The sequence below is a fragment of the Heliconius melpomene genome, chromosome 7 (assembly GCF_056956725.1).
Source record: "Heliconius melpomene rosina isolate 202511_hmr_F chromosome 7, ASM5695672v1, whole genome shotgun sequence".
Classification (NCBI taxonomy): domain Eukaryota; kingdom Metazoa; phylum Arthropoda; class Insecta; order Lepidoptera; family Nymphalidae; genus Heliconius; species Heliconius melpomene.
The window spans coordinates 4,975,393-4,995,132 of NC_140395.1; the positions used below are offsets into that span (position 1 = coordinate 4,975,393).

At 32.8% G+C, this 19,740-nt stretch overlaps 2 protein-coding genes and 3 non-coding genes across 6 annotated transcripts in view; 2 read left to right on the forward strand and 3 right to left on the reverse strand.

Annotated features, from left to right (window-relative positions):
* Positions 1-12,835, reverse strand: part of LOC146537437 (E3 ubiquitin-protein ligase znrf2) — a 111,647-nt gene extending 98,812 nt beyond the window's left edge. The window contains exon 1 of the mRNA XM_085188956.1: positions 12,238-12,835. Within this exon, the coding sequence (XP_085045082.1) occupies positions 12,238-12,604 (367 nt within the window). The 5' untranslated portion in view covers positions 12,605-12,835. The remainder of the gene's footprint in view (positions 1-12,237) is intronic.
* Positions 12,836-13,656: 821 nt separating this feature from the next.
* LOC146537438 (putative Golgi apparatus membrane protein-like protein CG5021) lies at positions 13,657-16,796 on the forward strand. 2 transcript variants are annotated; one of them, XM_085188055.1, is made up of 6 exons: positions 13,657-13,855; positions 14,095-14,174; positions 14,680-14,834; positions 15,316-15,395; positions 15,894-16,007; positions 16,327-16,796. In XM_085188055.1, the coding sequence occupies exons 1-6, from the start codon at positions 13,841-13,843 to the stop codon at positions 16,516-16,518; spliced, it is 636 nt and encodes a 211-aa protein (XP_085044181.1). In that variant the 5' UTR covers positions 13,657-13,840; the 3' UTR covers positions 16,519-16,796. The 2 variants fall into 2 exon arrangements, with proteins under 2 accessions (XP_085044181.1, XP_085044182.1); XM_085188056.1 differs by having other exon boundaries at positions 14,110-14,174.
* A 360-nt stretch (positions 16,797-17,156) lies between these two features.
* TRNAI-UAU (transfer RNA isoleucine (anticodon UAU)) lies at positions 17,157-17,250 on the reverse strand. Its single transcript has 2 exons — positions 17,213-17,250; positions 17,157-17,192 (listed from the first exon to the last, which is right to left on the reverse strand). It is a non-coding gene; the product is annotated as a tRNA-Ile (tRNA).
* Positions 17,251-18,201: 951 nt separating this feature from the next.
* Positions 18,202-18,295, forward strand: TRNAI-UAU (transfer RNA isoleucine (anticodon UAU)). The gene is made up of 2 exons: positions 18,202-18,239; positions 18,260-18,295. It is a non-coding gene; the product is annotated as a tRNA-Ile (tRNA).
* A 1,243-nt stretch (positions 18,296-19,538) lies between these two features.
* TRNAI-UAU (transfer RNA isoleucine (anticodon UAU)) lies at positions 19,539-19,632 on the reverse strand. The gene is made up of 2 exons: positions 19,595-19,632; positions 19,539-19,574 (listed from the first exon to the last, which is right to left on the reverse strand). It is a non-coding gene; the product is annotated as a tRNA-Ile (tRNA).
* Between the last annotated feature and the right edge of the window lie 108 nt (positions 19,633-19,740).

The following is a 19,740-nucleotide window of genomic DNA, read 5'->3' on the forward strand; positions in this document are numbered from 1 at the left end:
ATAGTGAAGGGAGTGTCTTAACACTAGGTTCCCAAAATCTCCATGCCTAACCTGCATCGTTTGGGATACAGCGTGAAGTTAAAAAAAGGTCGTCTACAAGCAAGGTTTTAGCGTTCTACACCGAAGAACTTTATATACATACATATATAAATAGTATAAATATCTTTACTTAAATAAGATAATTTCCCTAAAAGCTTAGTATATATAACTTTTGAATATTAAGGTTAAATACCGAAATAGCTTCGCCACTGTGTCAAGTGTGCAGGTGTGTAGCACACCTAGTACCTACCTACTGCCTAAGTTTTTGTTGAAAATTTCACAATTTCAATGACAATTCCCGTGAGTAAAACTGGTCTTTGAAAGTCTCGAATATTATTTTTTGGTTTTTTACTACTGCAGTGTTACTTCTTTTTTTTTATTATGTTAAGCCAACTTTCTTTTACCTTTTCTATTTAGCATGACTTCGTCATGGGTCAAATATAATAATTGGAAGTTAAATCTTGTATTGGAAGGACGGAGTCTCTTAATAGCGGCATTATTTGATCTAATAAACTATAGGCTGGGCTTAGTGACCTAGAAAGAACCTATAGCTTAGCGGCCACAGCGAGTACGGTACTGAACGGACGGCTTGGATACAAATCCCGAAAGGTTAAAATTATTAACTTTTTCTAAAAATGGTATATATTTTCATTTATTAATTTTTTGAGAAATTACAGTAAGCATATTGACTATTATAATTAAAATTTAACATTTAACATCGATAGGTAAGTTCCGTATACTAGTAGCTACGAAGAATTCGGTGCTATTATAAAGACAGAGACATATTATGATAAATAATAACAATGTTAGAGATAAGTAGCTCTGTTTAATACGTGTAATAATCTATATTACATAGCATTTGTGGAGATTACGAAGCATTCCTTCGCTGGCAAATGAATCAAAGATTATGAGACAACAAGTAGGAAACACACTTTAATATAGTAAGACTTAATTTAATATACTTCATTATTATAGAACTTAGTCATCTAAATTCTTTTTCATCGAATAAGAACTATTGCGGATCTTAACGCCGCACGCTAGATTTATCCACAACAGCCTTTATGTCCAAAGTACCTAAATGCTTTAAAGTGACAAGTGACCAGAAATATTTTTCGAAAATTAATTAGGTAGATCAAATACAAATGAAAACAATAAAACATAAAACGAAAACAATTTCTATTACTGCGCCTGATTTATTAACAAGCCAGATGCTCTCTTAGCAACTACATATTCTAATAATAGCAAACTCGTCTTACATCATTTCTAGATTGGTTAATTATAAAAAAGTGTTTTCAACAAAAAGCTAGCTGATTTTTAATTTAGTAGAATTTTGGCTATATTTTTGGACACTGCAATATGGTTGTGGGTTCACGACGTAACCTATCTAGGAGATGCAATAACTTGGTAAAATCTACTAAAAAAATAGAGTAAAAATGATCAGAAACAAAATACTGACTGCATTAAAAATAACAAACAAGAAAGATAGCTTATAAGGATTAACAAAATCTGTTCTTTTTTTTTTTATGGAAAAAGGACAAGGCAAACGAGCGTTCGGGTCACCTGATGATGATCACCGCCGCCCACGACCCCGTGCAGCACCGGAGGAGCTACAGGTGCGTTGCCGGCCTTTGAGGTGGAGATAGATGCGCTTCTTGAAGGTACCCATATCGTACCGACCTGGAAACACTGCCGCGGGTAGGCCATTCCACAGTTCGGTGGCGCGTGGAAGGAAATTTCTACGAAACCGCACAGTAGTGGAGTGCTACGTATCCAGGTGGTGTGGATGGTATTTAGGTTTGTGACGTACTATGCGGTTGGAAAATTCGGCGGCAGGTAACAGGTCGAACAGTTCCTCAGAACACTCACCATGAAAAATGCGATAGAGAACGCACAGCGAGGAGACGTCTCTACGCAGACCCAAAGTGTCAAGCCTTTCACAGCACATTGGGTCCTTAATGATTCGAACGGCTCTACGTTGTATGCGATCAAATGGGTCAAGCTGATACTGTTCTTCAAAAAATTAAAATGGAAATGTGAAATTTAAAATATTAGCTTAAGATTAAGACATAAGAAATAAAGTAGAGACGAATCGTTTTACTTAAGAATCATCAAAATCGGTCAATCCGCTTTGCCTCATGTACGCCGCATAGAAGCAAACATTTGTATGTACATACATATTGATAAACACATTACCCTTCCTTGCGTGGCGCTATCGAGTAAAAAGTAACCATCAACAAAATGTAGATTTATGTTTAATAAAAGAAGAAAAATAAAAAAAAAACACAAAATCAGACTATAATTTATAATTAAAACAGTGAAATACTACCCTCACAACCTTATAGCGATCATTAAGCTATTTTATTTAACGAACCTAAATCGTTTTACCCTCGATGGGGTGGCAAAATTTAATAGAAAAATATAAGGGTTGAATTTCCATCCCCTACAGTACAGTTCCTACACGGTCGACTGTTGAGTAATTGTGAGAAATAATTGCAACTGAGGCACTCTCGTTAAACGTTGGATGCATCTATGCATATACAACCGTACTGAATTGCAAATGACTTGGCTGTACCACTTTATACTGTGTACTAGTTTCGTTAATTAAATACATTAGTGATAAAGACTGTTTTAATTATAGAGAAATGGCGTTAAGCTCTTGTTAAGAAAATTAAAATTAAATCAAATCGGCTTCACGCTGTATCCCGCACACAGCAGGGTACGCAGAGCAAGCCTAGTGTTCCCGTTCACCAGTTTCCGCCTAATTCTGGAGGCATTTCCTGTTGAGTGGCGGTACTCAGAGACGCACTTTGCCTCGACACCAGTGCAAAGACATTAAAATATTTAATTACGTCGAGTGGTAATTGAACCCACAACCTATCGCGGTTATTACACATTGCTTATGTCTCTGCGCCACCACTGGCTTATATATTTTTTAAAGTTGAAAAAAAACTATATTATTACAAGATCAACAATGAAATTCTAATCCTCCTCATCTTCTAAGATGAAACCGAAACCAAGCCACCACACCACCATCATCAGGCTACAATGCAAAAAGTCCTACATTAAAAAAGAAGAGTACAAAAAGTAAAAAAAAAAAGGAGAGTAAACGTGCAAAATAATTATTAGCAAGCATCACATTAGGTGGAGTCGGATCGGTTATGAATAGCACTCCCACGCTCCAGTTTCCCGATGACCTAAAATCCTAGGCCAACTTGCAACGGCTAATATAAACATACATTTTTGTACGGAAATTCAATCATCACTCATATATGTAGTGACAACTATTATTACTTTAGCTGAGAAATGATAGTAAATACAGGCGTCCCTCGTATAACACGGTACTTGTACAACACGGTTTCGATATTACACGGTCCAAGAATTGCGACTAATATAACACGGTTTCGATATTACACGATACAAGAAATGATATTAGTATAACACGATTTTGAAAAATATGCATTTTAAATTTGAAATTTTTGTTCGTTCAATAAGCTGTTTCTACTTGTTTTATACTATGTAATTATTATTATTAGTCTTTGAATATATTTTATTGTTGTATTTTTAATTTTTGTATTTCATCATAAAATTGAATTTAATTTATTTTTCTTAATAAAAACTTCAAGGTAACTTCCTTTTTCATTTATGTAGTATTTGGAACGAAATTACAGCTATCATAAAATTTTACACCTTATGATTTGGTTTCGATATAACACGGTACGCATTGCCCTTATTTATATGATTTCAAAGTTTCGTATAACACGGTTTCGATATAACACAAGACAGTGTCTCGATACTACACGGTGTACAGTATGGTATACCTGGTTTCGTATAACACGGTTTCGATATAGCACGGTACGAATTAACCGTGTTATACGAGGGATGCCTGTATACATTTTTTTTTTCTTTTTCGTCAGCTACACATATGACAGGGTAGGTAGAGGGAACCTAATGTTAAGTACAGCGTCCCCCACTTTCCGTCGAATTTTCGAGGCGAGCATTAGTAAATAATAATTTATTCCCCCGAGTGGAAATCGAACCCACAACCGTCTTGTTTACAGTCAAAAGCTTGTGTCAATTCGCAACGACCGCCTATTACACACATTTAAAATTTTTTTTATAAATAAAAATAACTTTTGAATTAAAAATGATTGTGGTATTGATATTTTAGGTAAACTTAAATAATTAATGGCGTAGTTAGTAATGCACAAGGAAATATGTAGATTCAAATTTTTACTCTTACCTTGAGTTTCATGATTTATTTATTTTTTCTTATTTCAACACAAAGTTAGCTACATAGAATAAGCATGTATTTTTTAAGGAAAACTAGGTAATTTACAATTTTCACTTCATTAGTATTCCTTAGGCACGTATTACGCTTAGACATCTAGTTACCTCTTAATTAAGCTTGAGTAAATTAATCCGCGACTAAAGCAAGCTCTTAATTGGGAATTCGTGGTTCATTGAAACTTTTGAGCAATTACGAAAGAGACTAACGTCAAATCACTTCGTCCTTTAACTTCTCTGACTGAAACTAAACAGTTATTATGTAGCTAAGAATTGTGAATTTCCAAAACAAAACGGTAATTGACAAATGGAGTGGCATGACACTAATTTCCCACTTTCTGCTTTACTATGAAAAAGCATAAAGACGCCTTTTCTTATCTATCTTAAAAGAAAACCATACAACACTAAGTGATAGACCTCTTACATTAGCTGAACGATCGTTTTACCGGTAGTAGGCACCTCGCCACTACCAACGTAAACAATGTTCGAACTAGGTCACTTGAAAGGTTCCCCGCAGTTAACGAACGCACTCGACAAACGCTGTAAAGTAAGGATTTCTCTCAAAGAGCAACGCTGTTTGTTGGCGGTAAGACGTTTTGCTGGTAAATAGGAATGCTTCCATTAAATCTGGATGGAAAAGCTTGGTGAGATTAAAGCTAAGATTATCTTAGGTATATTTTGCCTATTTTTTTAGTTTCGATACGGGATACAACGTGATATCGCAAATACGGAGAAAATAGAGAGACCAGAGGGAATCCAGTGTTATTACACTCCGTTCCTCATGCACCGCCCCATGTTTGCAATATATAACGTGTTGAATGGCGAAAATAATTCACTCCTCCGTCAGTGGGAACCTGCAGCCATAGTGTTTAAAGTTAAAAAATACCTACATTTTATTCCAACTTGGGCTACATTACAAAAAAATTTTAAAAATGTCATCACAAAATGTCATCACCATACGTTAATTGTAAATCACAGATCATCTTTAAACTATACCTAGTAGAATGTAATTCGAGGTCGACCTTCGCTATTTACTTTGTTAAACTCCTTGCTTGAGCCTCAGTAGGTCACTCATTGTTCACCGTACAAAGACTCAAAGCACCGCCACTGGATAGACGAAACTAATATACTATTATATATTAGTACTAAACAGTATTTACATATACATATTTTATAGTAATCATGTAATAATATACTGTAAATAAGTATTTAAATAATGATAGCCCCTGTATCGTAGCAACGCGGCGTTGAGTTCCGAAATCAAACACGCAATGTCTCCAAAATTTAGCGGTAAGTGGGTACCGGGGTGTCGTAACACTAGGTTCCCTGAAATTTTTGTGCCGCATACTATAGCAAGGTATAGTGCCTCACAGCATCATGACGATTTCAACATGAAAAACACCTCCTACATGTATTTTAATAAGCAATCTAGTCTGATTTGACACAAAGAACATTGTTAACTTCGTTAACTTTTGTCATTTAATAGATTATGTCCTTAAAAGAGTAAAATAAAACAGCAAAAAAGGCACAGAATCACTAAAGCCAATAAATTAGGTATATTTTGTAATCTAAAAGTTTACTAAGCCCTTTGTTCAAGTCCCACGTGTTTATATTTAAAAATATAAACATTTGATAAAACAAAGAACAATGTTGAGATTCTTTACTAACACGCAATGTCTCCGAAAAACACGAAAAGTATACCTATTAAAAATGTGAAATAATAAATAATTGTATTTAGTACAGAGGCCAGTCGTGGCGCAGAGGCACAAGCTTGCGGCTGTAAGCGCGACAGGTTGTGCGTTCAATTCCCACTCGAGGAAAAGAAAGAAGAGAAGAAGAAATAAAGATTTTTATTTATTGGCTCTCCATACATATCACTTTCACGCATATCACTTTCTACCTTGCTATATGCGGGAACTAGCGTAAAGCTGAAAAAAAATATTGATAATTTAAATACTTTTTCTTCTTTCTTTTATATACCTATTATAATTTTGACCTTGTCGGTGCATTCCGGCAACATGCGAAAAGTTATGCACGCCAAGAATTCAAATAATACGAGGTTACAAACTTGGTATTTAAGGAAACAATAAAAAGAACTAGGTATTTATACTTTTACACTAATGACATAAAACTGAGGAGATTGTTTGGTTGACAGCGCTAATCTCAGGAACAACAAATGAAAAATAATTTTTGTGCTGTTTATCAAGGATGGCTCTAGGACTCTACCAGCGGCAACAGTTACCTCGGTCACCTAGAATGTGTCTTTGTGTTTTTTTAGCTTCACAAATTTCCCATTTTCCCGAATTCTGAAGACATTGCGCGTTTAGTGGAGAAATTTAAAACTCCTCTCGTCACCCGAGCGAAAAAATGAAAATACTAAAATATATGAAATATTAATTTCGTCGAGTGGAAATCGAATCCACAACCTGTCGCTTGGCCACGGGCACGGAACTGCAATAAAAAGCTAGTTCTACATATAATATGAACCTATACCTACATATATATCTTAAATCGAAAGCTTAAGCTTTTCCAACTAACACAGTAATTATGATAATGTGAATTAAGTATAATTACTACGTAACTCGCGTTCCGAATTAATTGAATTAAAACTTGGCTTTGTTTGGCAACTCCTAATCCCTAGACGGCGTAGTCTACATGTGAACACGTTAAGTATCAAGTGAAATTCACTAAGTGGTCTAACACTATCTTTAATTTGTTTTTTTTTGTTTTAAATTGGCATTAGTGATCATTTTCTCTGTTTATAAAGAAACGACTTAAATCAAGACATCTTTCTGTTGTGTTCTTTATATTATTTTACTTTTCAACTGCATTATGAAACTAGTTAATTTCTTATTAATGGTTACTAATGAAATTGTGGATCTTTACTCTATATTTAATTTATTCTTATTGTTTGTTTGAAGGAGCTAACCTCAGGAACTATTGGTTGGAATTGAAAAATATTGTATAGTATGGTTTCTAAAAATGGCTATAGGCCAGGTATAATACATTACTTTAGAGCAATAATTACATTTCTGAGTACAATAATCAGTTCACAATTTTAAAATCATATAACCTCGCTAATTAAAACGGCGCAAATCAATTTTAAAAGGTACTAGACGTGTTTAATTAATGTGCATGCACAGATTAGTAGAAATATAACACATTCCTATATATAATTACATATTTTATATTGTTATCGTCAAAATATACCTAATACTTAATAATATAAAGGTTTGTTTATTTATTTTGTTTTATTATTCTACAATTTTATAGAATACCAATGTCCGCCCAATCGACAATGCTTGTTAAGTAGCAAAGCCTATAAGCGGTCATTATCAAAAAGTTGCCATGTCAAAAAAAAATACAAAATACAAAGAATTTTGTATTTTGTTTATTTTTTTAAAGGGAATCCCTTAGTACAATTTGAACTCACAATTACTATAAAAAATAATTATATATACTGGCAACGTCTCTATTATGAGAAAGTAGGCAATGCATAAAAACAAAAAAAAACATGTATTATATTAATTTTATTAATTGGGATTAGGGTAGGTCGTTCACACCACACAACAGACCTTGCGCTGTGCCGGCATTTTCATACTTCGATTTGAGCTTAGCAGCGGTCGCGCGCGCATCCGACCTCACAGTGTCTACTGTGGACGTGCGAGATGAGAAAGAGAGTGTGGTGGAGAACGTAGAAGAGAACGAAGACCCCAGGCCCAGGCCTAAAGTAGTGCGGTAACGGCGACGATACATGGTTTAAAATAGACGTGTTTCCTCAGAGGCGTCTCGCGAACAACTGAGCTTTCGCTGTAGAACGATGCGCGGGCGCAGTGTAACCCGGAAAACAAATTTATTACGAACTAGACGGATTGACGCAAAAATTTATTGACTTACGGCATATCCCGTGTTGTTAATAGATTTTAATGGGAAACCTATTCTATTTTGAGTAATGTTATGGTTATTTAGGCACAAAGTTAGATGGTGAGCTTTTAATGCGTTTTTATAGGACTCTTTCATCTTTAAAACGTGTGTTCCACTTGAGACTTTGCGGGTGCGGTTTTCGATCTTTCAGATTGCGATAATTTATAGACATTTTATTCTTCTAAAGTTCTATCTTAGGACTAATTTATGCACTACAAAGAACTTATCTGCAAAATTTCAAGATTCTAGGTTCAGGGAATTTAAGCTTTTTTATAACTAGATAGGCAATTAACATTAACCGCATAGTATAGTTATCCGCATTTGCTTTAGAGCGTGGTACAGAATATATATAACATCATCACATTTTTTATTATGAACATGCTCCTTAAAAGCGCACACCGGCGACTATTCTTAACATTGGTAATATCGAGATTATTAATATTATGTCTAATGGAAAAGACAAAATGGAAATATTTAAAAATACAAATCCTTTTTAAATTTCTTCATACAAATATCTATAGCCTCCTATAATGGCTAATTTCGATAAAACTGTGAAACGTTAAGCAAAACACTGTATTTTAGCTAAAACACATTTGACTAGGAGAATGGCCTATTGTTACATTAGTGTAAGATATATTGACATTTTGGGATGACCATAAATTGGCGGGCAGACGTGGGGCAGACACTGATGGAATTACTGCTCTAGAATGTGTTGCGTGGACATAAGAATGTATATATGCATACAATTTATATAATATCCCATTAAACGCATCTCATAAATCCACCAAAATCGATGCTCCAAAATATTTTTTTTATGTTATCACAGAGCTGGCAATCAAAAGGCTGGGGTATAGCAAAACTTTATGTCGATACACTCATTATTCCACTTTCTTCTAGAGTTGGGTAAGACATACAATATTGTTCATAAATCAAGAAACACCCGGCAATTTGGCAGATTCCTTGAGGAATGTTGGAGAGCACTAAGAGAGGAGTTCTAGAAAAAAATATATATTTTACTGCTCACGGAGACAAAGTTGCGGGCGGCCACCAGTACTCTTTATAATATAAAGGTAAACACACTTCACAACGCAATATCTTAATCAAATTAGAATACGCAGTAATTCTGTTAACGAGCGTCATTGTTTACATTTCTTCACGTAATACTGTTTCATAATTTGAAGTAAATTACATTTTTAGGTTCGTATTTATAAATCGCTTTCAACTCTGAAATCGATTTTGAGATATCGTTTTCATTTATAAAGGCTTTCTCAAGATCGGTCTCAAAAGTGATTCACAAATATAGATCTTAGAAAACTAAAATGAACTACCTATATAGTTTAAGCTTCACGCATCTCTTTAGCAAGGTAACCAGCGAAAACCTAGACAAGGACCCTGTCCATCGCTTTGCGTTCACCTTCAGGACAGAGATGACATTAGACAAAATTACCAGTTAAACGCAGATTCTGGATTTTGAAACTTAAATCGAAACGAGAGAATTGAAACCACAACCGTTTATTGTCACAACAGCCGCAACATGATGGTTCAGATCCGATATCCCACAAACCTTAATATTTTTATTAACATGAGTTTGGGACTGTAGAACCGCGTCTTATAACTAGATCTCATTTATTTACTCCTAATAAAATATGAAAGATAGTAAAAAAACAAAAGAACATAAAAACCAAAATACAATAGCCATTTTCGTTTAATATGCCCATATTTGGCTTACATCGTAATACTCGCGTACATTATTGTATGAAACAAAACGCAATTTAATCAATATGGCCATTGGCAAAACGCCGAGTGGAACAAACGCGATACAATCATTTCATAACAGCACCTACTTTAATACATAGGTAGTTATAGCGAAAAAAATACGTTGACTCTATGCTAGGAATCTAACGCCTCGGCAAAATGTGCCTTTTAAATCTAATTTCAATAGAAAATCCATTACCTTACATGTCTAAAACTTGTACCTATTAAGCGTCATGTATACTTTTTTATTTGCATTTACAATATGTAGAAACTTAAATTTTAAATTTAAATAGACAAAATAATAGATTTTTTTTAAAATAAGTATGAACAGATATTTCTTGTGTTATCTCTTATATTTTGAGGGTCTAATGCAGCACCCAGAATAACTTTTGCATAACAAAACAAAGCAATAAGTAAGTTCATTTAAATATAGAAATATATGTGAAAATAATATCACTTAAGATAGATAATTACCATTGTATTAACAAAATTATATTTTTTTTAATTTTAATTTTAAATTAAATTATAAAGAGCAACTATTATTATTTTTTTGGCAGAACCACCTTGCAAGCTTGTGACAGCTATGTTTATTAAAGAATTCAAAATTCCATTTAAATGAAAAATATTTTAAATTACATTTTTTCCCTATCTGTCTGTTTAGAAATGCCTGATTGAGCCAACCAACCCACACTATTATCTAAAAATATTCAGAATATTTATAAAAATAAATTTATATATTCTTTAAAAGGAAATTCAAATAGCTGTAGCATAAATATTATTTCGAATGTTCAAATACATTTCAATTATAATACAAATATTGCTTATTCCAATATTGAGCAAACTCTGTTTTTTATTTACATAAAATACATCAGATTTTACTTATAGTATGTAGTGAACAAATAACATAACATTTTGAAAGAACTTATATAATTCAAAATTATATAAACCTTTTGACTTACATTTTTCACTAAGTCAGAATTATATATATTTTTCTTTTTTTTCTTTAATTTTTATTCAATTAAGTAGCACCTTGAACTTAGGAATATAGTTATGTATGTTGTTTTTGGATTGTGTTTTTTTGCAGCAAAACCACAATATAAACACATATTTTTACCAAGTAAATTGTGTTATGAAGTTATGCAACAAAGCCCACTGCTTAACAGTCAATTGATTTGTTTTACAAGACTATGTTGCATCTTAAGTTTTAATACAATAGTTACTATAAACAGTGTTATAGTGTAAGGCTTCAATGAACATGTCATTTTAGTTAAGTATTTGAAGAGGCCTCATTTTAAAGATTTTGCAAATAATTATTTTACTAATTATGTCATTTTATTTTTTTGCAACATTTTCACACTAATATTATATTAATGTCCTATTAGCAACTTCATTCAGTTCCCCCATAGCAAGGTAGACAGAGGGAACACAGTGTTAAGACATTCAATTGTGTCGCTGAACTGAACACCGCACTTTGTCATTCAGTGCCAAAAAGTAAAATTAAACCATCCACCAGAGTGAAAAAAAAAATCCACCCCATAGTTGTTGCATTTGCAATCAGGCTCTGACCCACTGAGTCATAACGGCCTCAGTAAGATACACTTCCTAAGATGTAATCCTGATGCTTATTTTGTAAAAGTATTTTCCATCAGAAAATTACTTACTGTGATAACACTGGTTTTGTGATAATATATATCTATATTAAGTAATATCTTTGTTTGTATTGAAATTGCCTAAATGCTGCATGTTATCATAACTAATTACTTTTATCGTGAATATTCTGTTGGTGATTTGAAATTTATTAAAAATACTTAATATAATTTTTTCTCAACACCTGAGAAATCAGGTATTTCTGAAAATATTATGCACATATATTATAAGATCTTTTTCTTTTATTCAAGCTTTATCAGACTCATTATTCATATAAACAAGTTTAGTACATATTTTTTGTCTTAATTTATCAAAGAAAAAATAGAGGTAGGTAACAACATTCAGTGTCCTTGATCAAACAATCTTATTAGATTTTAAGTTTTTTACATTTAGACTTTTCAATTGCATATTTATTCTGCATAAATGATGATGCGTTTGTTATGATTGTAATAAATTTTATAATATCTGAAACATTTGCATCATGATATGTTATATAAATATGAGCTTGAATCATTGTGTTATTGTTATCATACATATGAGAAATCTTACTAACTTCAACAACCATTCATAAAACTAGATAGTACATACCGTTTAAGGACCAGATGTGTGAAGGCAAGGAGTGTGCTGCATAAACTCTGCCCAGAGCCAAGGACGTACCAGCTACGGGACCAGTTTCTTCATTGGAGCTTGAATCAGTATCTGGACTGGCGGCTGCCGAAGCCTCGTAGCTTTGAGAGTTAGGAGGAATTGCTATAGCTTCATGAGAGGCGTGTAGATCCGGAACTGACGAAAGGGATCTGGCGCGCTGCCTGTCGTTGGACACTTGTATACCGGGTATGGCTCGTAGCAGGCTGAATCCCGCGCCACCGGAGACTACGTCAGAGCTGGAGCTGGTCGAGAATGTCCTGGCTCGCGGACTCTGCCCCCCATTCGCCGTGCTAGCCTTAGCGCCCATCGCAGCTACGTTACGCAAATCGCACCTGTCACAATACAATATAACAACCAAGATCACGAACACTCGCTCAGTACGACACCCGCGGCGCAGGAACACATTGTATAGAACACGAAACGATTGCGAGAAAAACAAACGCTAGCCGACAAACAGAAAAACGTCGCGAGCCCCTACTTGTAAACAGCGTTGCATGTGCCTTCCTGCAAAATTTTGACAGTTCTCATCTGTACTCTTGAAACGATTCCAATTGCAATCGACTCATACCAATTATCAACAATAGTTATACATCCAAACAAACTTTATGTCATTGTGTTTGTAATTTGTATAATATATAGCAATTTTTAGAATAAAAACAATTATTATATTAGGCTACATTATAATGTTAAGTTAACTGTAAACATAGTAATTTATTTACATTAGGTGTGTATTTTCATTTTTAAAACATGGATAGTTTTTGTTGATACAATGTAATGTAGGCATGAATTACCTAACTTTAAATTATAATATATCCGTATCCCAATATTATATTGCTTAAATGAGAGTAAGTTGTTGAGAATGAAGAAAATTTAACGTAGTACTTTTAAAAAGAAAGAATATTGTAATATTAATATTTTCTAAGCGAGTATCGATTTTAAAGATGTTAAGTCAATATCGATTTCAAAAAAGTTAACACTGCGCAATATTTTTTTCATTAGATACTTTTATATAACTAGTATGTTTTAAGTAAGTAAGTAGTAAGCTATAAATAGATCTACTTGCATACAAGATCATTTATATTACAAAGGTTTTAATAAATTATACTATGAATCAAACAAAACTTTAAGTAAATAAATGTAACATATTAAATAAAAAACTGACATCATATGATTGATATTCTAGGGTTACAATTTTAAGAAGAATATAAAAAAAATATATATTAAAATCGCAAAACAATTGAGTAGATACTATAGTAAAATAAATAATCCTAAAGATACACCGTAATTTCAGCTTCTATAATACTAGTACGGTGCTATTCTAAGCCGAAAGCTTTTGGCAACACTTTATCTCTATGACGTTGACATTTGATGCGACACGATTTGACAGTTGGTGTTTTTTCCCAGTTGAGATTGCAACTTATATTTTTCAATATTAGTAAATATAACCACCTAATTCTTAGTATATAATTTGTAAAGAAATTAAATAAATAAGTTATAAAATACATATTACAATTTAAATTAGCAAAATCATCAGTTATTCGCAATGAATTCAGCGACTGTAAGTACAATAATTCGAAACCAAATCCAAATCTCATTCATATTGTTTGATAAAATAATCAACATTTAACTCAACATTATTTATAAATAACTAGAAATTAATTTCATTTAACATCATTTTGATATATATAGCTACTTTAATTTGCACTGTTTCCTATTAATCTATTGTTTAACTAGACTAGTGTTTTTGATTTGCTTTGCACGGCTTGAGCTGACGTAGTTGTTGATACGCTATTACAGCCAGGTGTGCCTCAGGTGCCGCTGCTCGACGACGACACCATCGCGTTTGGTGAAGAGGATAATTCCAATAAACAATTTGTGTAAGTTGATAAAGAAAGGTGTTACTAAATTTAGTACTAGATTCTTATGCAGGAAAAGTTGTTATTAACATATCCTTTTCTTTAGATCAATGATACAAAGAATATTTTCCACATAACACAGTTTTGTCAGTCCATAAATAGATAAAGTGTAAAGTAAAGAATGAATATTTTTTAGATTCTCTTTAATATTGCAGCTGTTTGAAAAATTTCTAACTCTAGCCAGTCAATAACTAATAAATAAATTGAATTCTTGTTGATAGCAGGCTAGGCAGAAGGAATCCATTTTCAGGATACTGTTCATTACATTCAGTTCTGTCAACTCATTCTGTTCAACATGTTGAGAGATGGAACTTATCTGTTTACCAAAGCAGATTACAAAGTATGAAATATTGTTATTAACCCCAAGTGGGTGTTGAACCTACAACAGTCATGTTTACAGTCAAAGTTTGTGCTGTTGCGCCACAACAGCCTACCAAATATATAACTGACTTTTTATAATTTTCAGGCATCCCTACATAGTGTTCTTCCATTTAATATTCAGAAGTGCGGCAATAGTAGTCTACATACTGTGTGGATGGTTCTCAGACTCATTCATTGCAAGCTTTGTATTGGTCATTTTACTGTTATCTGCAGATTTCTGGACTGTTAAGAATATTAGTGGTATGTGTTTGTAACTTATATTTTTTTATAATTATTATTTAATGTATTATTTATGAAGTCCAGTTTATTAGAATATTGATAATCTGCTTTTGAATATTGCAATATTTGAAGATACATCTCTAAGAAGCAGTGGGCTTATAATTTTAATTATCAATTTCTTGAGATTAGATTTCTATAGATTATTTACTTTCCCTGTTTTATAAAGACAATCACAGAGTTTAGTACCCCACTGAACTTGGGCAGAAATACTACATCAAGATCCATGCAACACACAATTCAGAAAGAAAAGGAATTATACAATGTCTTTACACTAGGCTCTCTTTACTTACCCTACATATATATAAAATAAAAAAGACTACTTTATTACATTAAAACTTATTCCCCCAAATGGATTAATGAAGAATGAATGAATGAATGAAATAGAAAACAAATATTATTGTAAAAGCAAACAAATATGATTGTTGGTTTGTACTTTTTTCAGGGAGGCTATTAGTTGGTCTGAGGTGGTGGAACTATGTAGATGATGATGGCAAATCACACTGGGTGTTTGAATCTAAACAGGTACATTACTTTTTTAATGACAAACGGTAAACCAATGGATTGACATTTTGTATTATATGTATACAATGGAATTGACAGAATACCCAGACTTGACGTCACAATTGACACCATGACACTTTGGTATCCTGTGGTCCGATTATTAAAGTTATTAATTAAAATATATTTTTTTTATACTATATCTTTCAATGGCTTCTATTATTGTTATTTTTTTATTTAAGGCTAAGTACCAAATACTCAGTGGTTTTATATAGCACTCCTGACAAATGAAAATTGGTTATCAGGGTTATTGTAGATATTAAACTAAACATTCTATCTTAAAATATATGTGCAAAGAACTAATAAGACACAATTCATAGACACATATTATCGTGACACCGGAGTGAAGAAATGAAAATATAAACGTAAAAAAAAAATCACTTCTTCGAGTGGGTGGGAGTTACAATCACACCCTTGTGCCTCTGTGCCACAACGGCCTCAAAATAATTTGCTATTTTTCAGAATCGCATCAACAGCAATGAAAGCAGATTGTTCTGGATAGGTTTGATCCTGTGTCCTCTCCTCTGGTCTGGCTTCTTCATTATATGTTTGTTTGGACTTAAATTTAAGTGGATGGTATGTATAATTATATTTGTATATAGCTTTTTAACATTTTAAAAGTTTTATTCCACATTTACGAAAGAAGAATACTTATTAGGAAACTGAAAAAATTGCAATGTAGCAAGATTTTTCAGCTGCACGCTGTATCCCGCACACAGTAGGTTAGACAGAGGGAACCTTGTGGTAAATTCCCCATTTTCCGCAGAATTCCGGAGCCGTTGAGTGGCGGAACTCAACGCCGCCCAACGGATATTATGAGATAGTTGATAATAATTATATTTAAATAAAAATATAGTAAATTATTATATTTTTTATTTATGTATTATATTTACAGCTATTAGTGTTAATAGCGTTAACACTGACAGGAGCGAACTTATACGGTTACGTCAAATGCAAATTTGGCGCCAAAGAGAACCTTAAATCAGCGACCACAGACTTTGTAAAGAAACAAATATTCCAAAATGCCTCTTCGTTTATGTTCACGCAGCCAGCCCCGCCCACTACTGGTAATACCGGCGTTGTATAGACCAATTATTAATAATAAATTATTATTGTAATATTAAAACAAATTATTAAGATTATTTGAATTTTATTTTATTTTTCTTCATTTCAGTGATTACTTTTTGTGTGATACATTACTCTATGTATATAAAATGGCCATTATTACAATATTTTTCACTTTGAGCACTATTTTTTGTACTTATTTTATGTTCTTTATTATATGAGTACTGGCAACTTTATTTTCAAATATTTAGTTGTAAGTTTATTGTAACTATTTATGAATAAACTGTTAAGAGTATATAAGGATACTTTCTTTTTAAAAGCCTATTTACTTTAAGCAATACAATCACGGGATAAGATTAAGGGTACACACATAAAAATCACAAAACATATAATGTCTCCAAAATTCGCCAGTTGTAATAGTTAAAATTGGAAAGTTGTTTTAATTTTTTTTAGCTTCTTTCTTTAGGCCTCCCTCAGGATGCGCCGAAGCTCCGGATCCTTCCCCTTCCTATCCAATCTAAGCCAGTGGCCTTTTTTACATCACCAGTCCATCGAGTGAATGCCTAATTTAAGTAATTTTAATAAAAAATAACTGTGAACGTAGGTCACGAAATTGGTTGCATTAGTAGGTACATTTTAAATGATGAAACACAAAAATTATGCTCCAGGTGAGGCTCGAACTCACAACCCCGGCATGTCTCACACGAACACTGTCTTATAAGTACCGTGCGCTAACCAATTGCGCCACTGGAGCTGCCTGTGTTAAGGGCAAATAAATAGATCATGTAAAAACTACAGCTTGGTCTTTCCAACAGTATTCGGCGTTTATTATGGCATTTTACCCCATTGGAATCCCATGGCCTTTAATAATTTTCTTAAACTAGTTATCCCCCATGGAAACTGATTTTTTTCTGTGATAGCACTCAAAAGTTTTGTGCAAGTGGGCACAATATTTTTTGTAACATAAAAGTCTTCAATTGTTCGGTGTATAACAGTTCTGTCAAAATCATCCACATTCAAAATGTGTTTTTTTACCTTTTTTTTAGACGGCGAACAAATAGTACCGTGCTGTGCTCAGTTTCTTTATTTATAACAGCCAGTGTTTGTTTAGAAACCCTAGAATAATGGCTGGTTCGGTCAAAAGCATTGTTTAAAGGGAAGATCAAACAGTCTCTCTGCTTTTCTTCAACACACTTTTCTAAAATATTGTTCGCCATTTCTCGCCTTCGTAGCACAATGGCACAGCGTGTGACTATAAACGTGGCGGTTGTGGTTCGATTTCCATTCCAAGGAAAAATTTTTTTTATATTTTAATTTTCTTGTTCTGCTTACAAGGCTCTATGGCTATGTTTCGAAAATGTTTTCTAAAAAACCTTTAAGAAAAGGGATATATCGTCCTTAGAGTTAAAGCTGAGAAACTGAAATTTTTGATTTTGATTCATAGGGTTATGACATATCACTATATTATTATTAACGCATAGAAACAGAATGGCGGTACCGACAACCGGTTCATACCTACTACAATCTGGTATTTATCACCAGATTGTAATATAATGAGTCAGCGGCCTTTTGTGTTATCAAACGTTGTTAGAAATGTAAATATTTTAAAACATTAAAATATATCGCGCTTATTTCTATTTAACTTTAAAGTTACGATTTAAGTTAAAGAAAAAAAGAAGTCGGGTTTTTCCCAATTTCACGGGCAGCTCCAGTGGCGCAATTGGTTAGCGCACGGTACTTATAAGACAGTGTTCGTGTGAGACATGCCGGGGTTGTGAGTTCGAGCCTCACCTGGAGCATAATTTTTGTATGTAATCATAAAAAATATACTAAATTAAGTAATTTTGTAAGACATGTTCATAAATTATTTTAAACATTAATTTTTTTATTTGGTTTCTGCTCTAATTATTTTGATTAACTATATAATATGTATGTATGTAGTATGTTTGTTTATGTTTATTACTAATTAAAATTTCCACATAAAAATATTCTTCAATTAGTTATGCTTATGGCATTTCAGTTGATTTTAGAAAGTTAGCACTTTTTCTATTTTAAAAAAAATATAGGTCCTATGTTAGTTTTTTCTTTGATTGTCTTAATAAATTGATAGTTGTATCGGTGTATAGATGTAAAAATTAACTTTTAAATCTTTGTTGTACTTGTTTTTAAATAAACTTAGTTTTTTTCCAACGGCAAATTACCCTATCAGAACTAAAGACATGCATGGATGAGGGTTTTAAATAATTGAGTTTTGAGAAAATGGAATTTTACGTTTTAAGATAAGCTGTTTTTTATTATTTCTAAATCTATCTAGCTAAGTGACCTAAAAAGTTTATCATTAGTAATAGACCTCTATCTTCAGTTCTGCATAGAATTGCGAAAATCCAAGAACCAAATGGCCAATAACTTTTTAAAATCTATGGATATTTAAAGATAAATAGATAACTTGATCATCACTTCAGTAAAAGATATATAGATGAATAATTATATTCTTGAATAATCAAACATATAACTTAAGTATCTATATTATATTTTCTTTATTTTTCTCAATATCTCGTTATAGAAGAAATGCTAATATGAAAAAAAAAGTATTAAGTAAGTACTAAGCAACTGAACCAGGTGGACCGACGACCCTAAGAAGACAGCGGGAATCCGCTGGATTCAAAGGGCGCAGGACCGGACGGAGTGGCGAGAATTAGGGGAGGCCTATGTCCAGCAGTGGACGTTGAAAGGCTGATGGATGGATGGATCCAACTGAATTGTATTATTTTTTAACTGTATTATAAATAAATCAAAAGTATATAAACAAAATTAATAGAGAGAAGAATTACTGTTATAATCAATCTTAAGTGCACAAATGAAGATAAAAATATTATACGAGGAGACATATTTTATAATTTAATACAAAAAATAAAGAAGCAGGCGTATTAAGCTTCTACAGAATTACAAAAAAATTGCATACTTAACAAATTTCATATATATATATTTTTATCAAAAATCAAAAAGTATACAAAATAAATAAAATAGGTTAATAAAAAATTATGCTCCAGGTGAGGCTCGAACTCACAACCCCGGCATGTCTCACACGAACACTGTCTTATAAGTACCGTGCGCTAACCAATTGCGCCACTGGAGCTATGGCATCTAATGTCAAATTACCATAGCCGTTCTTTGATGACAGATTGAGTCAAACGATACTTTTTTTTTAAATAATCAAAACCAAATGTCAGACAGTCAACAATCG

Excerpts from the sequence above, each read along its gene's own strand:
- LOC146537438 (XM_085188055.1), top strand. Across the intron at positions 14,835-15,315 it reads GACTGTTAAGAATATTAGTG|GGAGGCTATTAGTTGGTCTG; the intron begins GTATGTGTTTGT and ends TACTTTTTTCAG. Across the intron at positions 16,008-16,326 it reads GACTTAAATTTAAGTGGATG|CTATTAGTGTTAATAGCGTT; the intron begins GTATGTATAATT and ends TTATATTTACAG.